Source organism: Pleurodeles waltl, chromosome 10 (genome assembly GCF_031143425.1).
Source record: "Pleurodeles waltl isolate 20211129_DDA chromosome 10, aPleWal1.hap1.20221129, whole genome shotgun sequence".
Taxonomy (NCBI): Eukaryota; Metazoa; Chordata; class Amphibia; order Caudata; family Salamandridae; genus Pleurodeles; species Pleurodeles waltl.
The window spans coordinates 422,431,533-422,454,274 of record NC_090449.1 but is presented as its reverse complement, the minus strand read 5'-3'; the positions used below and the strand labels follow the sequence as shown (position 1 = coordinate 422,454,274).

The 22,742-nt window shown below is 46.6% G+C and overlaps 1 protein-coding gene across 2 annotated transcripts in view; it reads left to right on the top strand.

The window, feature by feature from the left end:
• Positions 1-22,742, top strand: part of MSS51 (MSS51 mitochondrial translational activator) — a 339,755-nt gene that overhangs the window by 28,967 nt on the left and 288,046 nt on the right. The window contains exon 2 of one of the 2 annotated variants that reach the window (XM_069210673.1): positions 13,382-13,535. The exons of the other annotated variant lie outside the window; for it this stretch is intronic. Within the exon in view, the coding sequence (XP_069066774.1) occupies positions 13,452-13,535 (84 nt within the window). The 5' untranslated portion in view covers positions 13,382-13,451. The remainder of the gene's footprint in view (positions 1-13,381; positions 13,536-22,742) is intronic. 2 annotated transcript variants of the gene reach the window in all.

Below are 22,742 nucleotides of genomic sequence, written 5' to 3'. Positions count from 1 at the left end.
ACCTTCAATTTATCCTTCTATTGAACTACCTAATTCTGCCTTTAAACTTGAACGGAGGGGGTATTGACAAGTCCCTCAAAATACTGTCTTTCCAACCCTTCTATCTTCAGAAGTACACTAAATGGCACTGTAAACCCCACCCTTTAACATCTGCCTTAAAATAGTTCACAATACAGTAAAAACGTTTTTTTTTGTAATGGTGTCTCTATGTAAAAAGTACTCTTTGTGAGTTCAATTCACTAAAAATGTAATTTGAAGAAAATGTAATTAGTGAAAAGTGAAAAAGATCTGGTTCCTGTGCCCATTATTCCACTGGAAACAGACTGTACCTGACTGATGAGCCGTAATAAGTACAAAATCAACCTTAGGTTGCTTATGTTCCGGTTCAGGGAGGACCTGGCCTGGTAGGGGGCCAGTTTGACCAAGAGCCTGTTCTTTTCCAGTGTCCTGCATATCCCCCTTATACCCTTGTCCACTACTGTGGCGAAGAAGCATAACAACGTCAGTCACTGATAAAGGGGTTGATCAAGAGGGTTTGCTTGTTCAGGTGTGGCACAACTGGTGCCAGCAAATTTGTAAATCCTTTTGTGCGGATTTAAATTAACAATATCAATTAGATCATTCCACAGCAAATCTGAGGCACTGTTTATTGTCAGAATGCATTGCCACATGGGAAAAAGCATGCATAAGGTTCAAGGAAGTTATCTGCAGTGCGTCTTTTTTTTTTTGTGGATCACCATCTTCAATCAAGCTGTTCAACCTCTTTGGCTCTCATTATTAGTGGACTGCAAATTCGAATGGCGCTGATGACGGCATTTACCAGATCAATTGGAATAGTGAGATCTGTGGGAGCACACGATCCATGTTGCTTCATCTGGAGATTTAATTTTTGGGTGAAGCTCTGGTGGAAGATGAGGAGGTACAAGGGAAATGTGACCCTGAACTACTGGGTTGCCTTTTAATTCCTGATTTGGAAGGTAACCCTCTGGCTATCATTTCTAGTCCCCAGGTAGCTCCACTCCCAAGAGCTGCATTGGGTACTGGGAATTACGCCATTAAATCCTGAGCAACCTTGAAAGAACCTTATTATCCTGCACAATTAAGAAGTGCACAGTCCCCTTCTGCACTGTTGCAGTGCAGAAAAAGGTATCATGTGTCCTTCCACTATCTGGTGTACGATAATTCACAGTTTGGAAACAAGCTCATTTAGAGAGAAACAAAATACAATACAGTTACAACTCCTGTTGACATGTAATAGGGGGCAAATGTAAGAGAAGTTTGCGCTATGCTTGCACCAGGCAATGTGGTACATGTGTGGCACAAACCTCTAAGTCATATATTTGAACGGGAAACACCCGTAACAACGACTCTGAAACCATGAAGTCATGAAAAATGAAAGTGAAACAACGCTTTCGTTTTCCACGACTTACTGGTTTTGATACCTTAACCACGCATGGCTGAACAACGTACATGCATGTTTAAGGTACAGAGGAAGGGAGTCGGAGTTGAAGTGAAGGAGGAGGTGAGTTGGGCTGGGACTGGGGCTGTTTTTTGGTGGTGGTGGGTGGTGGTGGGGGGCTCGGGTGATTAGGGTTGGGGGGCTGGGTTTAGGTTTACGGGGTGGGTTGGGGGGTTGGGGTGTTTAGGTTTTAGGGATAGGGGTGGGGACTTGGGGTATTTTTAGTTTTTTGGGGTGGGGGGCTGGTGGTGATTAGGGTTTGGGGGAGGGGGGAAGCATACAGGAACCGTGCATGCTGATCGCTAATGCCTTTACCAGGAATGTGTTTACAACAGTAAAATCGTAAATGCATTTGTGGTAAAGGTATTTAGTGGTTAGAACAAGGTCGTTGTTCCGACCTCGTTGTTGAGCCATGGGTGCTTGAATCACCTGTGGTTCCGACATATAACCTATTTGAACTATGTAAAGTCACCTTGCGTGGCTTTGAATCGCTTAAAAAATATGGAATAATGCAAGGCAGAGCAGTTTGTTGTGTTGCATTACCCTGCACAAAGGGAGGGTTTCCATTGGCGTTACGTGAGTGTTCCCACACAACTCCCATGGTTTTTGATGCATTCCCAGATTTACAAGACCTTGCAAACCTGGAGATTGCACCAAAAAAATACACCTTCACACAGGAGGCATAAAGAGGAGAAATACCTTTTATTTCTCCTTGTTTTTTACTCTTTCTATGTGTACTGCATTCTTCATATCCCCAGGTCATCACTCCCACCCTCTGTTGTCTGTGTGCTTGCTCCGACCCACCGACCCATCCCACCCTCCATTGTCCATCCGGCCTCCACCCTCTTCCATCCTCCATTGTCCATGTTGGCCCAACTCCCCATCCCTTACTCCTCCTTGCCTGCAGACCTGCCCTCCCTCTGTAATAAACAAACAAGCAGTGGCAAAGCCACTAGATCTCGCCTATACGATAGCTATTGCCTTTGGCAATTTGTTTTTGCCATGTGTGTACACCAGTGTGGCTGCTGTTCTGCATGGGTAAAAGTTAGTGATGTGGAGTGTTGAAGAATGGAGTGGGGGAGTGGAGTGTCGGAGAGTGGTTTTGTTGGAGTAGAATGTCATCGATTTGAGTAGAGGGAAGTAGAGTTCAGTGGTTCAGGGGCAGACAGTGTCTTAAAGTGTGGTGTCGTGGAGTGGAAAAGTGTGGAGTGGGTTGGAGTGGATTGAGGTAGTCGGGTGGATTGGATTGCAGTAGAGTGGGGCTGATTGATAGGAGTGGGGTGGTTTGGATTGGGTGGGCTGGATGGAGGAATGGGATTCATGTGAGGTGGATTAAAATGGGATGAGGTGGATTGGATTGGGGTGGGCTGTAGAGGGGTGGATTGGAGTGGATGAATTGAATTGGAGTGACAGAACTTGGATGGGATGGATTGGATTGAAGTAGGATGGTTTGGAGTGGGGTGAATTGGAATGGGGTGGATTATATTGGCCTGGAGTGGGGTTGATTGGATTAGACTGGAGTGGGGTGGTTTGAATTGGGGTGGGGTGGGTGGACAGAATTGGGGTGGGTCGGATTGGATTGGGGTAGAGTCAGGTGGATAGGAGTAGATTGGATTAGAGTGGAGTGGGGTGGATGGGAGTGGTGTGGATGGAAATGGGGTCGGTGGATTGACTTGGGGAGGAGTAGACTGGATTATGGTGGGTTGGATTGTATGGGGTGGGGTGGATTAGATTGGGGTAGTTTGGATTGGGGTGGATGGGTTGGTTTGAGGTGAGGTAGGCTGCACAGGAGTGGGGTGAACTGGACTAGAGTGGGGTGGATTGTATGGGAATGGGTTGCATTGGAGTTTGGTGGGTTGGATAGACTGGATTGGAGTGGGGTGAATTGAACTGGGGTGGGTTGGATTGGATTAGGGTAGAGTTGGGAATGGGAGTAGATTGGATTAGAGTGAAGTAGGGTGGACTGGAGTGGAGTGGGGTGGATTGGATGGGGTGATTGGATTGGGTAGATTGAAATGTGGTGGATTGGATTGGGGTGGGTTGCATTGGATTGGGGTGGGTGGATTGGTGTGGGATAGATTTGAGTGGGATAGATTGGAGTGGGGTGGACAGGAGTGTAGTGGATTGAACTGTAGTGAGGTGTATTAGATAGCAGTGAAGTGAATTGGTGTGAGTGGGGTGGATTGGACTGGAGTGGGATGGACCAGACTGCAGTGGGGTGTACTGGATTGGAGTGGATTGGATTGGAGTGGGATGGATTGGATTTGATTGGTGTGGGGTGGACTGGAGTTGGGGTGGGTGGATTGGTTTGGGGTGGGTTGTATTGGATTCAGCTGGGTGGATTGTTGTGGGGTAGATTGGAGTAGGATAGATTGGAGTGGGGTTGACTGAAGTGGGGTGAATTGGATTGAATGGGGTGGATTGGATTGGGTGGGATGGATTGGGTGGGGTGGACTGAACTGGAGTGGGGTGGATTGGAGTGGAGTGGGATGAACAGGACTGCAGTGGGGCAGACTGAATTGGAGTGGCGTGGATTGGATTGGAGTGCAGTGGATTGGACTGGGTTGGAGTTGGGCGGGTTGGATTGGGTAGATTAAAGTGGGGTAGGGTGGATTGGATTGGGCGGGTTGGGCTGAGGTGGGCTGCATTGGATTGGGGTGGGTGGGTTGGTGTGGAGTAAATTGGAGTTGGTTAGATTGGAGTGGGGTGGATTGGGCTGGAGTGAGGTGAATTTGTTTGAGTAGGGTAAATTGGATTGGGGTGGGATGGATTGGGTGGGGTGGGGAGGACTGGACTGGAGAGGGATGTACTGGACTGCAGTGGGGTGAACTGAATTGGAGTTGTATGGATTGGATTGAAGTGGGGTGGATTGGAGTGGGGTGGAAGGGATTGGATTGGATTTGGGTGGAATGAGATGGGTTGGATTGGGGTGGATTGGATTGGGGTGAGGTGGATTGGATTGGGATGGATTGGAGTTAGGTGGGTTTGATTGGAGTGTAGTGGTTATTTTGGAATGGGATGGTGTTCTTGGAGTGTGGTGGTTTTCTTTGAGTTGGGTGCAGTTTTTGGAGTGGGATGGGGTGAGACGGATTGGAGTAGGGGGATTTGATTGGGGTGGAATTGGGTTGGGGTAGATTGGATGGGAGTGATCTTGATTGGAGTGGGCAGGATTAGAGTTGTGTGGATTGTGGTGGATTGGACTGGAGTGAAGTGAGGTGGATTGGAGTGGGTGTATTGGACTGGTGTGGGGTAGGCTGGATTGGAGTGGTGTGGATTGCACTGGAGTAGGGTGGATTGGAGTGGAGTGGGGCGGATTGGAGTGGGTGAACAGGATTGGTGTAAAATAGGTTGGATTGAAGTGGGGTGGATTAAGGTGGTTTGGATTAGGGTAGATTAAATTGGAGTGGGGTGGATTAAGGTGGACTGGATTGGATTTGAGATGGGGGATTGGATTGGCATGAGATGGATTGAAGTGGGGTGGATTGGTTTGCAGTGGATTGGAGTGGGCTGGAATGGGTTGGAGTGGGTTGGATTGGATTGGGCTGCATTGGATTGAAAGTAGTCAGATTGGAATGGGGTGGGGCGGGTTGCACTGGAGTGGGGTGGGTTGGATTGGAATGTGGTAGATTGGATTGGAGTGGGGTGGATTGGATTAGAGTGGGGTAGTTTGGACCAGAGTGGGCTGGATTGGAGGTGTTGGATAGGGTGTGGGGTGGGTTACATTGGTGCTGGGTGGATTGGACTGGAGTGGGGTGGATTGGACTGGGGTGGGGTGGATTTGACTAGAGTGGGCTGGACTGGACTGGCCTGGAATGGGGTGGATTGGATTGGATTGGAGTGGGATGGACTGTGGTGGACTGGAGCGGATTGGGGTGAGGTGGATTAGGCCGGAGTGGTGTATATTGGATTGGGGTGGTTTGGTGTGGGGTGGATTGGAGTGGGGTTGAATGTGGTGGTTTGGAGTGGATTGAACTGGATTAGGGTGAATTGATATGGAGTGGGGTAGAATGGATTGGGGTGAGGTGGATTGGATTGGAGTTAGGTGAATTGGAGTGGGGCAGAGTGTTTTTGGATTGGAATGGGGCGTATTTGAGTGAGGCACATTTGAGTGGGGCAGATTGAAGTATGGGGGATTGTTTTGCATTGAAGTGGGGCAGATTGTTTGCATTGAAGCAGATTGTTTTAGATTGAAGTGGGGCAGACTGATTTGGATGACAGTGGGGCAGATTGGAGTAGGGTAGATTGTTTTGGATAAGACTGGGGTAGAAGGGAGTTGGGCAGATTGTTCTGGGTTGAAGTGGGACAGATTATTTTGGATTGGAGTGTGGCAGGTTGGAGTGGGGCATAGTGTTTTGGATTGGAGTGGGGCAGATTGTTTTGGTTGGAGTGGGCAGATTATTTTGGACTGGTGTCAGGCAGATTGGAGTGGGGCAGATTCTTTTAGATTGGAGTGGGTCAGATTGGAGTGGGGCGAATTGTTTTGGATTAAAGTGGGGCAGGTTTGAGGCGGCAGAATGTTTTGGATTAAAGTGGGGGAGGTTGGAGTGGAGCAGATTGTTTTTGGTTGGAGCAGATAATTTTGGATTGGAGTGGGGCAGATTGTTTTGGATTAAAGTGTGCAGATTGTTCTGGATTGGAGTGGGGAAGATTGCTTTGGATTGGAGTGAGGCAGACCATTTTGGATAGGAGTGGGGCAGATTGGAGTGGGGTAGGTGGTTTTAACTGGAGTGAAGCAGACTGTTTTGAATAGGAGTGGGTCAGATTGCAGTGGGGCTGATTGGAGTGGGCAGATTTTTTGGATTGGAGTGGGGCAGATTGTTTTGGATTGGAGTGGGGACAATTAGAGTGGGGCAGATTGGGGTGGATTGGAGTGGGCAGGTTAGAGTGGGGGAGATTGTTTTTGATTGAAGTGGGATATATTGGAGTGGGCAGATTGCTTTTGATGGAAGTGGGGTAGATTGTTGATTGGAGTGGGGCAGATTGTTTTAAATTGGAGCAGATTGGTTTGGATTTGAGCAGATTGGTTTGGATTGGCGTGGAGAAGATTGTTTTGGATTGGAGTGTAGTTAATTGGATTAGGATGAGTGGTTTAGATTTGAGCTTGGTGGATTGGATTGGTATCGGGTTAATTAGGTCGAGTTGGATGCATTGGTGTGGGGTGAGATGGGGCGGATTGGAGTGGGGAGGGATTGGGTGGATTGGAGTGGGACAGATTGGATTGGAGAGGGGTGGATTGGGGCGTACTGCATGATTATGTGCTAAAGCATAATCTTGGAAATAATACATCAGTACGATACAATGTCACTTTGCAAAAGTTAGACAAGATAATTGTCATCTTTTGAGAACAGCGCCCACAGGAAAATACAAAAGAAAACATTAGTGGAAAGCGTGAAAAGGAGACTTGGCAAACTGAAAGAAAAGAGTTAACTATGGAAAATAAAACGGTACAATCTTTTTTGTCCGGCTGGGCATGTTTTTTCCAGTCACACGCATTCTGTTTCCAGGGCACTTGAATTTAATAAGAACAAAATAGTACCTCAATCGCATCGGAGGAGCGGACGGGCACTGATTTAAGTTGAATGAATCAGTGCTTAGTACCTGCTCCATGGACAGGAAATGATGATATGCCAGCAGTGACTTATTATGAGGCTGTAAAGAAGAGTGCCACTCAAGCCAACAAGCAGTAAGCAACAGACAGGCTCCAAGCCTTTCTCTGTTTACAGGAGTGTCTCGCAAGGGAGACGCATGCGCTAGTGCATGCTTTTGTAGGCTCAACCCTAACAAGCAAGATGCATGCGCTAGCACATGCTATTGCAGGCTCGACCCTAAAAAGTGCCATGACAAAATCAGCACAGGCCACCTCATAGTGCTTTTTTCCCACCCCCTCCATTGTAAGTGTTGCCCTCCCTCCTCCAAAAACGCATGCTGTCCCTCCCTCTGTGTTCTTTGTAGCCCACCAACAATAAAACAAGCAATGGCACATGGTAGTGCTATTTTTAGATTGCAGCCTTTGCTAAAGACATTTTGGGGATATTCATAAAGCTGACCTAGGAATGCATTCTGCCCGTTGCTTGCTATTGGCTCGGTGGTTTCATACCTCACATTTTCTTGCTTTTCATTTGCTGGCTGTATTTGTTTTAGGCTGGCCAGCTTGAGTTCCGTCCTTCCTTCGCCAAAAACGTATTCACAGAATTCTTCCGAGTAGTCCCTTTCTATAAACACGACTGTAAATCTTGTTCTTATATTGTCACATTTGCTGTGTATTCAAAGACGAGGTGTAGAAGGCTGGCCTGGTTTGTAGTGGCTACCTAAAGTACTTACACCTTATACCAGGTCCAGTTATCCCTTATTAGTGAAATGTAGTCAGTGTCTAGAAGCCAGGCTGTCTAGAGGTAGCTGTAGGCAGAGCATCCAAGGGTGAACTAGGAGACATGCAAAACTCTGGTAATACCACTGTAGTAACACAGTACTTACACACATGAAAGACAATACTCAATGTTACAAAAAAATAGGTTCTTTATTTTTGTCACACCATGCCAAAAATACTTTGTAGGCTATACTCTGTTAGGGGGTAAGTAAATCACACAATATATACACTAGTAACCAGAAACAGGTCAGTACACAGTAGGAAAACATTGCAAATAGTGAAAATCACAATAGGTTGCAGTGGGCCTAGTGGGAACACAAACCATATACTAAAATAGTGGAATGCGAAAATCATTTTCCCACCTAGACAAATGTTGTGTGTAGAGGGGTGCTGGGAGTGTAAGAAAACACCAAAGGTAAGTAAAGTACCCCACCCCAGATCCCAGGAAAGCAGGAGTAAAACACAGCAAGTTTCCTAAAACACACTAGAAGTCATGATAGAAGATAATGCAAGAACCAAAAGCGACCGCAAGACACCAAGGATGGATTCCTGGATCTGAAGACCTGTGGAAGAAGGAGACCAAGTCCAAGAAGCACAGAAGAGTCCCAGGAGAACAGGAGCCCCTTCTAACCCGGATAAAGGTGCAAAAGTGGAAACACTGGTGAGAAGACAAAGTCAGTATTGCACCAAAGAAGACAGATGCGGGTTCCTGGTTGGTGCTGAAGATGTCCCACGCCGGATGGATCAATGCAGTCTGGCTTGCGTTGCTGGATTCTGCCAACAAGCCTTGGTAAACGTAAAGCTCACGGTTAGTGGAAAATGGCGCTGTCCAGGACCAGGAGGGACCTGGTGGCCTCTCCAGAAGGGGTAGATGGGAGGGGCTCTCAGCAACTCAGAGAGCCCTCAGAAGACTAAGCAGCGTGCACAAGAGTCCCACAGCACAGGGACAAAGGAGGTGGAAATGGAGGCCCACGCAGCATGACACAAAGGATTCACACCCCGCCGGAGAACTACTCGGGGAGCTGTGCATTGCAGGATGGAGTGCTGGGGGCTTGAACTGTGCTGTGCACAAAGAAATTCTTGGAAGGTCACACACAAGCCTTGGCAACTGCAAGTCACACCGTGCATGGGGGTACTGTCTTGCGTGGGGAGGCAAGCTCTTAACTCTACCAATGTTGGACACCTGGACGCTGGGACTGTCGGAGTCACTTTAGTCCAGCACCTGTATCGCTGGATCCACGCCTGTTGTCTAGAGAGGGGACACATGCCACAGGACGTCGCTGTAGAGAGGTCCCTGCTGAAGCAGGGAAGTGACTCCGTCACTCCACAGGAGATTCCTTCGGTGCTTCTGGTGCAAGCTGAAGACAAGCAGTCCTGGGAGGATGCACGACCTGGAAACTGTTGCAGTTGCTGGCAGGAGCTGAACTTACAGATACAATGTTGAGGAAGTCGTCTTAGCTTCTTTGTTGCCATTTTGTAGAGTTCCTAAAGGGTCCAGCTGCAATTCCGTCGGTAGTAGATGAAGTAAAGGATGCAGAGGAATCCTGCTGGAGTCATGCAATCCGAATCTGAAGAAACACCCAGAGGAGAGACCCTAAATAGCCCTGAGAGGGGGATTAGTCTCCTACCCAGGTAAGCATCTGACCTCACCTGCTGGCACTGGCCACTCATATGCTCCCAGAGTTCCCTGACCATCCTGAAAACAAGATGGCAGAACCCAGGGACACTTTGTGGGAGCTCTGGGCACCACCCCTGGGGTGGTGATGGGCAGGGGAATGGTCACTCCCCTTTCCTTTGTCCAGTTTTGTGCCAGAGGATGGACTGGGGCTCCCTGAACCAGTGTAGACTGGATTATGCAAGGAGGGCACCATCTGTGCCCTTCAAAGCATTTCCAGAGGCTCTGGGAGGATACCCCTCCCATGCCTGAAACACCTATTTCCAAAGGGAGTGGGTGTAACATCCATCTCCTAAAGGAAATGCATTGTACAGCCTTGCTGGGATTTAGCTGCTCAGGCCACAGGAGGGCAGAAGCCTGTCTGTGAGGTGGCAGCAACTGGGGCTGCAGTAAAAACCTCAGAAGACTGGTATGGCTCTACTGGGGGGCCATGGTGGAGCCCTCAGAGTACATGGGATTGTGCAACCAATACTGTAATCAGTATTGGGGTACAATTCCCAGTTGTTAGACACCTTACTTGGCCATATTCGGAGTTACCATTGTGAAGCTACATATATGTATTGACCTATATATAGTGCACACTTATAATGGTGTCCCTCACAAAGTCTGGGAAAATTGGCCTGAACAACGTGGGGGCACCTTTGCTAGTGCAGGGGCACCTTCACACACAGATAATATGCACCTAGCCTTCAGGGTGTGAGGGTTAGACGTATAGGTGACTTATAAGTGACCTGGTGCAGTGAAAATGGCTGTGAAATACTGCATGCACTATCTCACACAGGCTGCAATGGAAGTCCTGAAGAAATGCCCTGGGTATCTATGTACCATATACTAGGGAATTATAAGGGGGGGCCAGCATGCAAATTTGGAGTGAAATACAGAGTCACTAGTATGTAGTGAATGATTTAGAAACAGAGAGAGCATGAGCACTGGAGTTCTGATTAGCAGGACTCCAGTGACAATTATAAAACAGTGAAACACACTGACAAGCAGGCCATAAACCATAAGAACTGGGGTCCTGGCTATCAGGATACCAGTGACACAGTCAAAGACTCACTGAAATCAGGCACAAATTCGAGGTGACATGCGAAAAAGAGGGTACTTTCCTACACAAGGTCAAATGACAGGTGCTGAATTCCAACCTTGCTTGTTTTCCCTTCTTTTCTCTGACTTCAAAGTGAGAAGATTTATGTGACAATCATACTGGACAGTGGGGATACGAAAGAGTTTTCTTCTAGCACACAACAACATTTTAATGAACTGTAAAAGTATTTCAGAATATATTGGAATTCTGAATGCACAAATGACGCACATTTTTTCTTATTTCTGAAGCGTGCTGGAAACAAATACTTTAATGTGATCAGAATGAATCATTAAACTAGGTGATGCAAATTCCACCCATTTTTGTCTGTGCACTGTATAGTTCTATTAGTAAAATGTAACTGTCATTTCACATCAAGATGTGTTGTCTGTAATGGCAGTGTGCTACCACACTCATGAATACTCCACTCTACGCCACTGCACTCTACTCTGTACCACTCCATGCCACTGCACTATGCACCACTCCACTCTACGCCACTGCACTCCACTCCATGCTACTCCACTCTACTCTACCCTGTATCACTCTACTGTATGTCAATGCACTCATTGCTACTCCACACCACTGCACTTTTCACCACCGCACTCCGGTCAAGGATACACCGAACTCCTCTGCACAACTGCACTCTATGCCGCTGTACTCTACAAGATTCTGCAACAATGCACTCTATGCCATTGCACTCTATGCCAATACCCTCTATGTTAATGCACTTTACTCTGTAACACTCAACTATATGCCCCTGCACTCTACGCCAGTCTACTGTATGCCACTCTAATCTACACTGCACCACTGCACTCTGTCACTGCACTCTACACTACTTTACACCATTACACTCTATACCACTGTACGCAACTGCACTCTATCGTGCACCACTCCACTCTATGCCACTTCACTCGACTCTGAAACAATCTATTCTATGCCACTGCACTCTGTCACTATACGCCACTCTGTACCACTCCACTCAATGCCTCTGCACTCTACTCCACTCTACTCTCAACCATTGCACTCTGCCAATGCTCTCTCCACAGCTGCACTCTGTCATTGTACTAAAAGCTACTGCACTCTACTCCACATCAGTGTACTCTAGCACCACCGCTCTCTATGCCACTCTCCTCCACTCTTCTCCACTGCACTCTGACACTCTACTCTGAAACACTGCAATTTCTGCCACTGAACTCTACCCATTCTACTCTGCACTACTTCACTCTACGCCACTGCACTGTATGACACAGTAGTCTACTCTGCACCAATCTATGCCACTCAACTCTACACTGCGCCACTGCTTTCTGCATCACACAACTCTGCACCACTCCACTCTGCACTACTCTGCACTACTCTATGCCACTCTACTCCATGCCGGTAGACTCTATGCCATCATTCTTGTCACCACTCTAATCTGTGCTACTCTTATGTGCGCCACTCCAGACTGTGCCACTCTATTCTGCACCAGTCTGCTCTGCGCCACTCCACACCACTCCAGTCTATGATGCTGCATTGTAAGCCGCTTTATTTAGTGCCACGGCACTCTACACCACTATACTCTGCAACACTCTCCGGCAATGCCCTCTACATCAGTCCACTCTATTCTATGCCACTCCAGTCTATGCCACTCTACATGACTCCACACATTGCCACTGCAATGCAAAACACACTCTGCCACTTCACTCTACAGTACTCTACTCCACTCTTCACCATTTCACTCTACGACACTCCACGCCACTCTTCTCCATACCACTAACTTTTAGCCATGCTGAACAACAGCCACGCTGTTGTACAAGGTGGGTAAAACACAATTGCAAAGCCAATACCTCTTGCATAGCAGAGACCTACTGGCTTGCCAATGCTGTTTAATGTCAGCCACGCTGCACAGCAGGCCCAATGATTTTCTAAAATACTCCAGTGTGCGGAATCAGCCCTCTTCGGTCCAGGAAGGGCTCTGGAATGGTATTTGTTCAGTAAATGAGCAGGGAGTTCGCAGCCAGAGCCACAATCTTGTAAATTCACTGGTGTTTATCACTGCTTTTAGAGACGTGCAGGCTCTGGGTGGTTCTAAGCCACTGGAATTATGCATTTGTGTGGCCGCGGTGATTTTCGCATAAATACAAATTTGCTGCATTTACCACAAATTCCATTATCTGCCTCTTAATGTGCAGAATTTAACACAAAAATGTGTTTCTAGTTCAACCGGTTCAAAAGTTAATAAAAGTGTGTTGCTGTGCAGTGAAAGGCTCTTTGCAAAACTGTACTGGTCTCTTTTTTGTTGCTTTTTGCTACGTTTGGGTATTAAAATTGTTCTAACTAGGTGCAACCAATGCCTAAACAGCGTTATGACGTTTAAAAATGTTGAAATAATGAAGTAATATAATTACAAAAAGTGCTGCATTATGCCGCATAACATGCCTTTTCCTGCCGCATAATTTACTGAACCCTGTTGTATAATTTGGCCCTCTCATGCCGCATAATTCCAGTGGCCCTGAATATCACGAACACCTGTGCATAAAGCGTCAAAATTATTTTCAGCTGTTTATCTCTGCATTACAAAAGTACCATTCCAGTCTGTGTTAACACGAATATGCTCCCAAAATGCGTATGGTGTGTTCATCTTCAGCGGCATTTATGCAAGCTGTACAGTGTCTCATTTACGGCTCCCTACTCGGGCTGAGAATGCTTCCTTAGAGGTTTTCAGCCTATCTGTGGTCTAGACACAAATACTGAACTTAGCTCAATGAAAGTGAGGACATCCTAGTGATACAGACATTGTCATCTGGGGTCCTTTTCTAGGCTGAGTCTACAGAGGAGGATTTCTCTATAAGATGTGCATCACTTTATTTCCCATCAAAAGTGAAACTTCATGAGGACTAAAGCCGAGGATGAAGCTGGACACTACGTACAATCTGTGACCAGAGAGCAGACAGGAAATAAGCAGACTGGAAGGGTTTGTGCCTTTATTGACCGTTTGTACGTAGTGCATCTTTTTATACGTGTGGTATGTCGATACAAAAGTAATCTTTGTGTTTGCATTGATTTAAACATGCTCTAGGACACACCCTATATTTAAAGCTTACCAGAGGGGAGAAATAACACAAAACCCCTCGCATCTATTCTAAACATTAAATATTGAGTCACAATATTGAACTGGGTACCAGTCTTGAATAGAATCATTGTTGATGCATACTGCAACGATGAAACGTTCGAAGAAAATGTTATCAAATGGAGGTTTATACGCTGCCATTAAGTATCAGTAGTATCCTTTTCGAAAACTGGAAATTCTTTAATTATTGCCTTCCATGGATTTTGTTAAGTTTTTATTTTGTAGTTGCAGTGCAAGCACGTTTGATAGTCACTGCAGATCTTAACCGGTGTTAGAACAATCAATCAATCAATCACAGACATTTATAAAGCGCGCTACTTACCTGTTAGGGTTCCAAGGCGCTGAGGGGGGGGGGGGGGGGGAGACTGCTACTGCTCGAAGAGCCAGGTCTTGAGGAGTCTTCTGAAGGCGAGTAGGTCTTGAGTCTGTCGGAGGTAGGTAGGGATGTATTCCAGGTCATGGCGGCGAGGTAGGTGAAGGATCTGCCGCCGGAGGTGGTTCGTTGGATGCGGGGGTCGGTGGCGAGGCTCGCGGATCGCAGTTGGCGGGTCGGTGTGTAGAAGTTGAGTCTGTCGTTGAGGTAGGAGGGGCCGGCGTTGTGGAGTGCTTTGTGTGCGTGGGTGAGGAGCTTGAAGGTGACCCTTTTGTCGACGGGAAGCCAGTGGAGCTCTTTGAGGTGAGGGGTGATGTGGCTGTGGCGGGGTGCATTGGTGATGAGTCGGGCTGAGGCGTTTTGGATGCGTTGGAGTCGTTGGAGGTGTTTTGCTGGGGTTCCTGCATAGAGTGCGTTGCCGTAGTCCAGTCTGCTGCTGATGAGTGCATGGGTCACTGTCTTCCTGGTGTCGGTCGGGATCCACTTGTAGATCCTGCGGAGGGTGCGGAGGGTGTTGTAGCAGGAGGAGGTGACGGCGCTGACTTGTCTGTCCATGGAGAGTGCGGAGTCGAGGATGAATCCCAAGTTGCGGGCGTGGTCGGTGGGCGTCGGGCCGTTCCAAGGGTGGTGGGCCACCACGAGTCATCCCAGGCGGAGGGGGATGTCCCGAGGGTGAGGATTTCTGTCTTGTCGGTGTTGAGTTTCAGGCGGCTATTTCTCATCCAGTCGGCGACTGCTTTCATTCCTTTGTGGAGGTTGACTTTGGCGGTGGCAGGGTCGTTGGTGAGGGAGAGGATGAGCTGGGTGTCGTCGGCGTAGGTGATGATGTTGAGGACGTAACGGCGGGCCACTTGTGCGAGGGGGGCCATGTAAATGTTGAACAGCGTTGGGCTCAGGGAGGAGCCATGGGGGATGCCGCAGATGATGTTGTTGGCTTCTGAGCGGAAGGGTGGGAGGCGGACGGTCTGTGTTCTGCCGGAGAGGAAGGATGAGGTCCAGGCTAGGGCTTTTTCCTGGATGCCGGCTTCTTGGAGGCGTGATAGTAGGGTGCGGTGGCAGACCGTGTCGAAGGCCGCGGAGAGGTCTAGGAGAATGAGGGCGGAGGTCTCGCCGCGGTCGAGTTGGCGTCTGATGTCATCTGTGGCGGCGATGAGGGTGGTCTCGGTGCTGTGGTTGCGTCTAAATCCGGTTTGTGAGGGGTCGAGGACGTTGTTGTCTTCGATGTGGCGTGTCAGTTGAAGGTTGACGATCTTTTCTGCGACTTTAGCTGGGTAGGGGAGGAGGGAGATGGGGCGGAAGTTCTTGAGGTCCTTGGGGTCGGCTTTGGGTTTCTTGAGGAGGGCGTTGATGTCTGCGTGCTTCCAGCTTTCCGGAAAGGTGCCTGTTTCGAAGGAGGCGTGGTAGGTCTGGCCTATGTAGGTCTGGCCTATGTGAGATCTCTTCAGGTGTTTTCATTTTTTTTTCAGCCATGTTATACAACAACTCAGGTGATGTGCAGCATGGCTGGAAGTAAAAAAAAAAAAAAAAGGAAGCGCTATGACATGCCCAGTGCTGACCTCTTCATAGCACTTTTTAAAATTGACTATGAACCAAGCTGCACAGTACCCTCGCTGCTGAAGAACAAGGGTAAGAAAACATTGACAACGCCATATTATGTGGCTTTGGCAATGTTTTTTTAGGCTATGTGGTACAGCAGCACGGCTGCTGTACAGTATGATTGAACGTAAAAAAAAAGCAGCGCTATGATGTGGCCAGCGTTCATCGAATCATAGCGTTTTTTATGTACTTGAAATCATGCTGCACAGCAGCCATGCTGCGGTAAATGGACAAAAACATCAACACAGGCAACAGATCTCGAATAGGTGAGAGTTATTGGCTTTGCCAAAGCTTGTTTTCTTACTAATCCCTCTTGCATCAGTAAACTGAAAAAGCTGCTGCCTGCATTACACACATGTATCATGCCACATGCATCAGCGGCTGTGCCATCACATCTTTACGTTTCTTTTGTTCATGGTGGACAGCCAATGCTGTGCTGCAAACACAAAAGGCGTTGGCAGAGCCAATACGTGTCAAAGGCGAGACCTGTTGGCTCTGCCAATGCTTGTTTTCTCGTGGTTTCCATATTCTAAGTATAGTGCCTCGTTGCTCATTCAAACTCTTGTTGAATCAAGCTATGAAATGATACGGCAGTCCCTGGGGTTAGAGGGAGTCTTTAGCTACCTTATATCGAGCTGGCTTGACATTTTCTTCACTTACGTCACTGGAAAGGTCCACCGGGCTGCACGGGGCTCCGCTCTGCTGTGACTGGGATTCAGGGATCGGATTGCCACGCTGCCGAGTACGTTAAGTAGGTGTTGTGTGTAAAGCTGTCAGCTGTCGCTCACCAGGAGGGATAGCCCCACACCTGTGCTCCACAAATAGTGAACCAGTTGCCTCTTTATTCCTGTACTTCGAAAAAGGCTGCCATTTGATGGGCGATGTGTGTCCTTAAAACGTGTGGGTGCCTTGAAACTTTGCAAAGATGGAAGCAGCTTGGCAAATCTGTTTGCACCATTTTGTTGTTTGTTTGATAAGGAATGGATCAAATCGTATTTAAGAGGCAAGAATGAAAACCGATTTCACATTATTTCCACTACTTTATAAAAGTGGAAGATGAAACTACTGTATTGTATGTGTATTTATGTAGTATTTTATATCCCTGACGAGGTACCTATACGCATTAGTAGACGGGTAACAAGCTATACCGTAGCTTAGTGCTTGGTTAAATGATGTTGAACTGTTTCTTGGTTTTCCCGGGAAAAATTGTGTTATAGTGAGTGACTGACCAGAGAGCTGTTAGGGGCATTGGCTATGAGTGTGGCCTGTGTGCAAAGCGTTTTGCTGTGATATCTGGGTGGAATGTACTCCTCATTTCGAAGCAAACGTACAGTAGCTCTTAAGGAGAGGAGTGAGAAACAACTGCTTATGCAGACATAACAAAGATTCCTCTGAGATATGGTTCGTGTGTTGCAAGGTCAATCAGGGATTTATGGACGCCTAATCTTCCAGTTGGAATTACTTACCACTGGTGTCATCGGCCCACTGAATTATTGGTCGTCTAATGGAATTACCAAGTGTGGTAACAAGGTAGAGCAGTGGAAGGCTTACTCAAGAGGGGGATGAGCATTAGCCACTCAGGACACAGTATAATACAGTATCTCTTAGTAACTGAATGCCCAGTAAGTGCTTTACTTTATACAAAGAAAAGTACTTTAATAGCAATAAAACTAAATACAACCCAGGAAAGAGACCAGAACTGTCTCCCTCTTTAGTTCCTCTCTAGCCAGAGATCGGACTCTATAGGTTACTTTATCACTTAGACACTAAGGCCCTGATTTATACTTTTTTGATGCAAACCTGCGTTAGAAAAATGACTCTAACCTGACTAACGCCATTTTTTGACACACAACCCCCATGGACATGACTCCTGTCTTAAAGACAGGAGGCGTGAAAGAATGGCGCTAGTCAGACTAGAGTCAGAAAAATGACTCTAACCTGACTAGCGTCATTTTTTGGCGCACAACCCCCATATGGGGGCTGAAGCTAGGCCCCCCTATGCTACTTTGAAAAAAAAAAATAACTTACCTGGGATGGGTCCCCCCATACTTAGGTGTCCTCCAGGTGTGGGTGGGGGTGTCCCTGGGTGCAGGGAAGGGCACCTGTGGACTGCTTCCATGGTCTCCAGCCATGGAAATGAGCCCACAGGTCCCCTAATGCTCACCCTGACCCAGGTGTTAAATAATGGCGCCAAGCAAGCTTAGCACCATTATTTAAGGCCCTCCGTGCAAAAATCATGCACCGGAGGATAAATAAGGCGCTAAGGCCTTAGAGTCATTTTTTTCCTGGGAACGACTACCTTGCATCTCATTGACACAAGGTAGTTTTCCGTAGGCAAAAAGTGACGCTAACTCCATGACTTTGGCGCTAGACGGGTCTAGCACCAAAGTATAAATATGGAGTTAGGTTTACACCAGATTTGCGTAAAAAATTACGCAAATCTGGCATAAACAGAGTATAAATATGCCGCTTAAGTGCTATATTTTCCCTTAATGTTGGAGTTTATTCCGATGCAAAGTTAATGGGTATTTTTGAGATCACCTTCCACTTCACGAGCACAGAACCAAGACTCACAGATCACTTACTATTTTATGTCAAAGGGGACAAGTTCAATGCTTTTGCTTGACCACAGACCCTAGCAGTCAAAAGCACATCTCACAATATCTGTATTTTACCGGATGCAGTTCAAACAACCACTAGTTCAGGTCGTTACACTTCAAATGATAAATGCATCTCTTGGTTTGCACTGCTGAGACTTGCATTGGCTTCTTGTACACAGCAGATGGGAGACCTCATGTCCTTGAGTAGTGCAGACTCCATGAAGGCTCACTGTCCTCACAACCGTTTGGTTATTTTACTTCATCTGCCAGGCAGACTCCACTGTAAGGCACTGACCAGAATCCTATTCCCGAGCAGGCAGGTGCTCTCTTTGCAGTGCAATACTGTAGAGCTTACAGTTGGATTACTGGCCCAGAGTTGGGCCCAGTGTGGCCAGATGGTAGAAGTCAGACAGACACCACCCCTGTATCCCAGGCTTTCACTACTTTGTACTCTTCTGTAGTTGGTTGAGAAGAGTTTTTGGAAACCTTAACTAGTCAAGGAACCCGGTATATGTGATTAGAACGGACCCATCAGCTCTCCTGTAAGGTTTGAATTCTGGGAACAAAAACTTCTTGGTCACAACATGATCATGGAGAACAGGAGCCTCTCAGGGGCTCAGGGGAAATGTTTATTAAATCTCAGAGAGTAGGGAGGGCACATCTCACAAAGAATCAGATAGAAAAATAGGAGAATCTGGCAGAGGCACTGCAGCAAACTAAAAAGGAAAGAGACCTGCAGGGGCATAGCTCTGGAAGTGGGGGGGTGTTTGGGGTGTTACACCCCCTAAAAGATGTAGTCTGTAATAAATAGTTGGGTACCAGTGCTTTCAGTCGGGATATTGTGGAGTGTCTGTCGGATTTCACCTGGGATTTTTACATGCCGGCACTGACAAACACTCACTCACTCTCTCTCATCTATTATTTTGAAGGCCTTGAAAATAAATACTGATTAGTTTGCAAAATAATGCGTTTTAAGTACCCCTACCGGTCCCACTCTTCTCTGTTTCCTCTGCCCCTCAAGCCCCACTTATGCCCTGCTTATCATATAATTTTTAACAGGATGTCCCAGCATGATTGTTGGGAAATCTGAAGCTCACCCCCCCCAATCATACTGACCAAGCTACGCCCCTGGAGACCGGTCAGATTCACTCGAGGACACTATAACACTTTACAGGAAAGAGAATGCAAAGGAAAAGGAATGAAAACTATCCGGTTCCATTGTCAGAAGAGACCTGGTCAGCCTTGTGAAAATACCTTCACCTTCTTAGATTGCCAGACACACAGCTGGAGTCAAAATGGATTCCAATATGCACTCATAAGAAAGTTAGAGGCCATGGCTAAGGGGGCTGTTGGATTGTTTAACCCAGAGAGATTAGCAGGAACTTCTCCTGAGATGGCACCAGAAAAACTGTTGTCTCTCACCTAGAGTTCATGCTGCCACCACCACCATTTACACTAAGCATGAACAGAGAATAGGGAGGGCAGTAGCGACTCTCTCAAAGAGCGGTGCACCTCAGAGCAGTGCCATGGTGTCGCTCTCAGTACGGTTAACAATGAGTGACCTCAGTGAGCTTGTATGGATGGTGGGCTCACTAGCTAGGAAACAATAACATATGGAGACTGCACAAGACATGTTAGGAGAGTTTTCTCTTCAGAGACATGCCTGGGACTTTCAGTCCTAACATTTCTAAATCTTGCTTGAGTTGGAACAACAAAGACGTGACCAGCAGGAAAGCTCTGGAATACGGCAGTCCATGGTAAATGCTCTTTAAAATCCTCCTGCAACTGACAAAGGGAAGCGCTCAGGAATGCATTAGATATAGGCAACCATGATAATTGATCTGAAGAGCCCACTAAAGAGTGACAGACGAGTCACCTACTTACATGCACTGAACAAAGACAAGTCCATCCAAAAGTGGCAGAGGAACAATACTGTATACAGGCATGCCTAAAGCTCATTATGGACAGAATCTTGGAATTCATCAAGGTCATCCTTTATTATCCTCAAAGCCGACGCGCGTTTCGGTGGACTATGCCCTGATGAAGGTGGCGCTTGTATTTCCAAACTTCAGATTTTGTTTGTCCACCGAAATGCGCGTCGCCTTTGAGGATAATGAAGGATGACCTTGATGAATTCCAAGATTCTGGTCGTAATGAGCTTTAGGCCTTGATATTAAGGATTATCTTGATTAATTTTGAACGTGTGGCTTGGATGAAAATTGAGGATTATGTTCATGAACTTTGAGATTATGACAAATATTCAAAGTTGATACTGGACAATATTTATTTTTTGTTATTTTTGTATATTCTTTCTGATTACTCTTTATTCTTTGTAAATATATTTTTTGCCCATTAGCTTTTCTATGTATTGGAAACTCATTACATGAAAAACTGTTGTTTATTTAAATTGGATTGTATTCAGATTAGGAGCCATATTATATCTATTATTATGAGCATGGCATTTAAAGATTATTGTCTGTAGTTGTTTGCTTATATTGCTATCATTAATTTGTTTGTCCGGTGTTTCTAGTTTTTATTTTCTTTTTTGTCTTTGTCTTATATATCTGTCTCTCTGTGTTGCAGTTGAATTTGTTATTGTTCTCTATTGTAATTCAGATGATTGAGTTTCAGGTTTTGGTATGTGGGGGGAATTGCTTCTTTATATATGTTGTTATTTTTTCTAGATTTCTTAGTGTATATTAATACAATTATTTCTCTGTTTAGAATATGTATTGATATTGGATTAATTCATATGTGAGATTTGTATGTGAGAGTGTTTTGTGTTTTACTCTTTTTGTACTACTCCTGCAGAGTACATCAATAGCATCACATAGAATTACGCTATTGCCCCCTACCCTGCGCCATGGTGTGCCGTATTTTGAATACATATTTTAAATACGGCGCACCCATGGTGGCGGTAGGGGGGCGCTAAGTGGGGCAGGGAAAGTGGCGCTGCACTCGGTGCAGCACCACTTTCCATAAATCTGCCCCATAGCAGGTAAGATGAATGTAAGGGGGGAGGGTTTTAGAGAAATTCTGTTTAGAAGGAATGACAAGAGGCAGGAGTTCTGTTCCTAGACCCTTCCATGCCCTAAAAAGCCCAACCTGGGAAGACAGTTTAGGAAGGCACCGTTAATTCCCTCTATCCTTCATCAGGATACATTGGGAGGAGGAATTACGTAAAGGTTGGTGGAAGCCCACTGAAGAGGTTAGCCACAGTGTGGTTATTTTACCTACAAGAGAGCCCTAATTGGTCTGGTACAAACACATCCATCATTCCCTGCAAAGGAAGGCAAGACAAGAAAAACATTCGCTACAAAAAAATCAGCCGTTAGGTAGTGCTACACTACGTCACAGCTCTAAATCACAAACACACTATTTAAATAGCTTCACAAGTAACAGGCCCGAAACAAGGTATTATGACAGCCTATAACCCTTCAGCTCTCTAATTCAACAATCCCCAACATATACAAATGTAATGAGCTCCCAAGAATAACTAAGCTCTGTAAACTAATCAGCTCAGAGTGAGTTTAGAGGGTATAGCCGAGTGGGACAGATAGCAACGACGGGGGTACATAACAAGTTTACCACACTCAAGTCCTTCTCTGAGAGAAGACTTCATTTGGCTACTTCAGGTCCTCGCTCACGCCACCCTGTGCGGAATCAATAGCCAGAGGGACTCAGTAACTCAATCGGCACCTTTGCTGACTTCCCTAAACCTCCTCTAGTCTTCGCAAAAATAACCTGCCAGCTTCACTTGTTTAGAAGACAAAATGTTTGCCTTTGTGCATCACTTTTAACTCCCCGGGAGAGCCTACTGACTCGACGCCTGTAAGGAAATGCCTCCTTGGCATGGTTACCCCCTGACTTTTTGCCTTTGCTGATGCTAAGTTTTGATTTGAAAGTGTGCTGAGGCCTGCTAACCAGGCCCCAACACCAGTGTTCTTTCCCTAACCTGTACTTTTGTTTCCACAATTGGCACACTCTGGCATCCAGGTAAGTCCCTTGTAACCGGTACCCCTGGTAACAAGGGCCCTGATGCCAGAGAAGGTCTCTAAGGGCTGCAGCATATCTTATGCCACCCTGGGGACCCTCATTCAGCACAGACACACTGCTTGTCAGCTTGTGTGTGCCAGTGGGGATAAAATGACTAAGTCGACATGGCACTCCCCTCAGGGTGCCATGCCAACCTCACACTGCCTATAGGTATAGATAAGTCACCCCTCTAGCAGGCCTTACAGCCCTAAGGCAGGGTGCACTATACCATAGGTGAGGGCATAAGTGCATGAGCACTATGCCCCTACAGTGTCGAAGCAAAACCTTAGACATTGTAAGTGCAGGGTAGCCATAAGAGTATATGGTCTGGGAGTTTGTCATGCACAAACTCCACAGCACCATAATGGCTACACTGAAAACTGTGAAGTTTGGTATCAAACTTCTCAGCACAATAAATGCACACTGATGCCAGTGTACATTTTATTG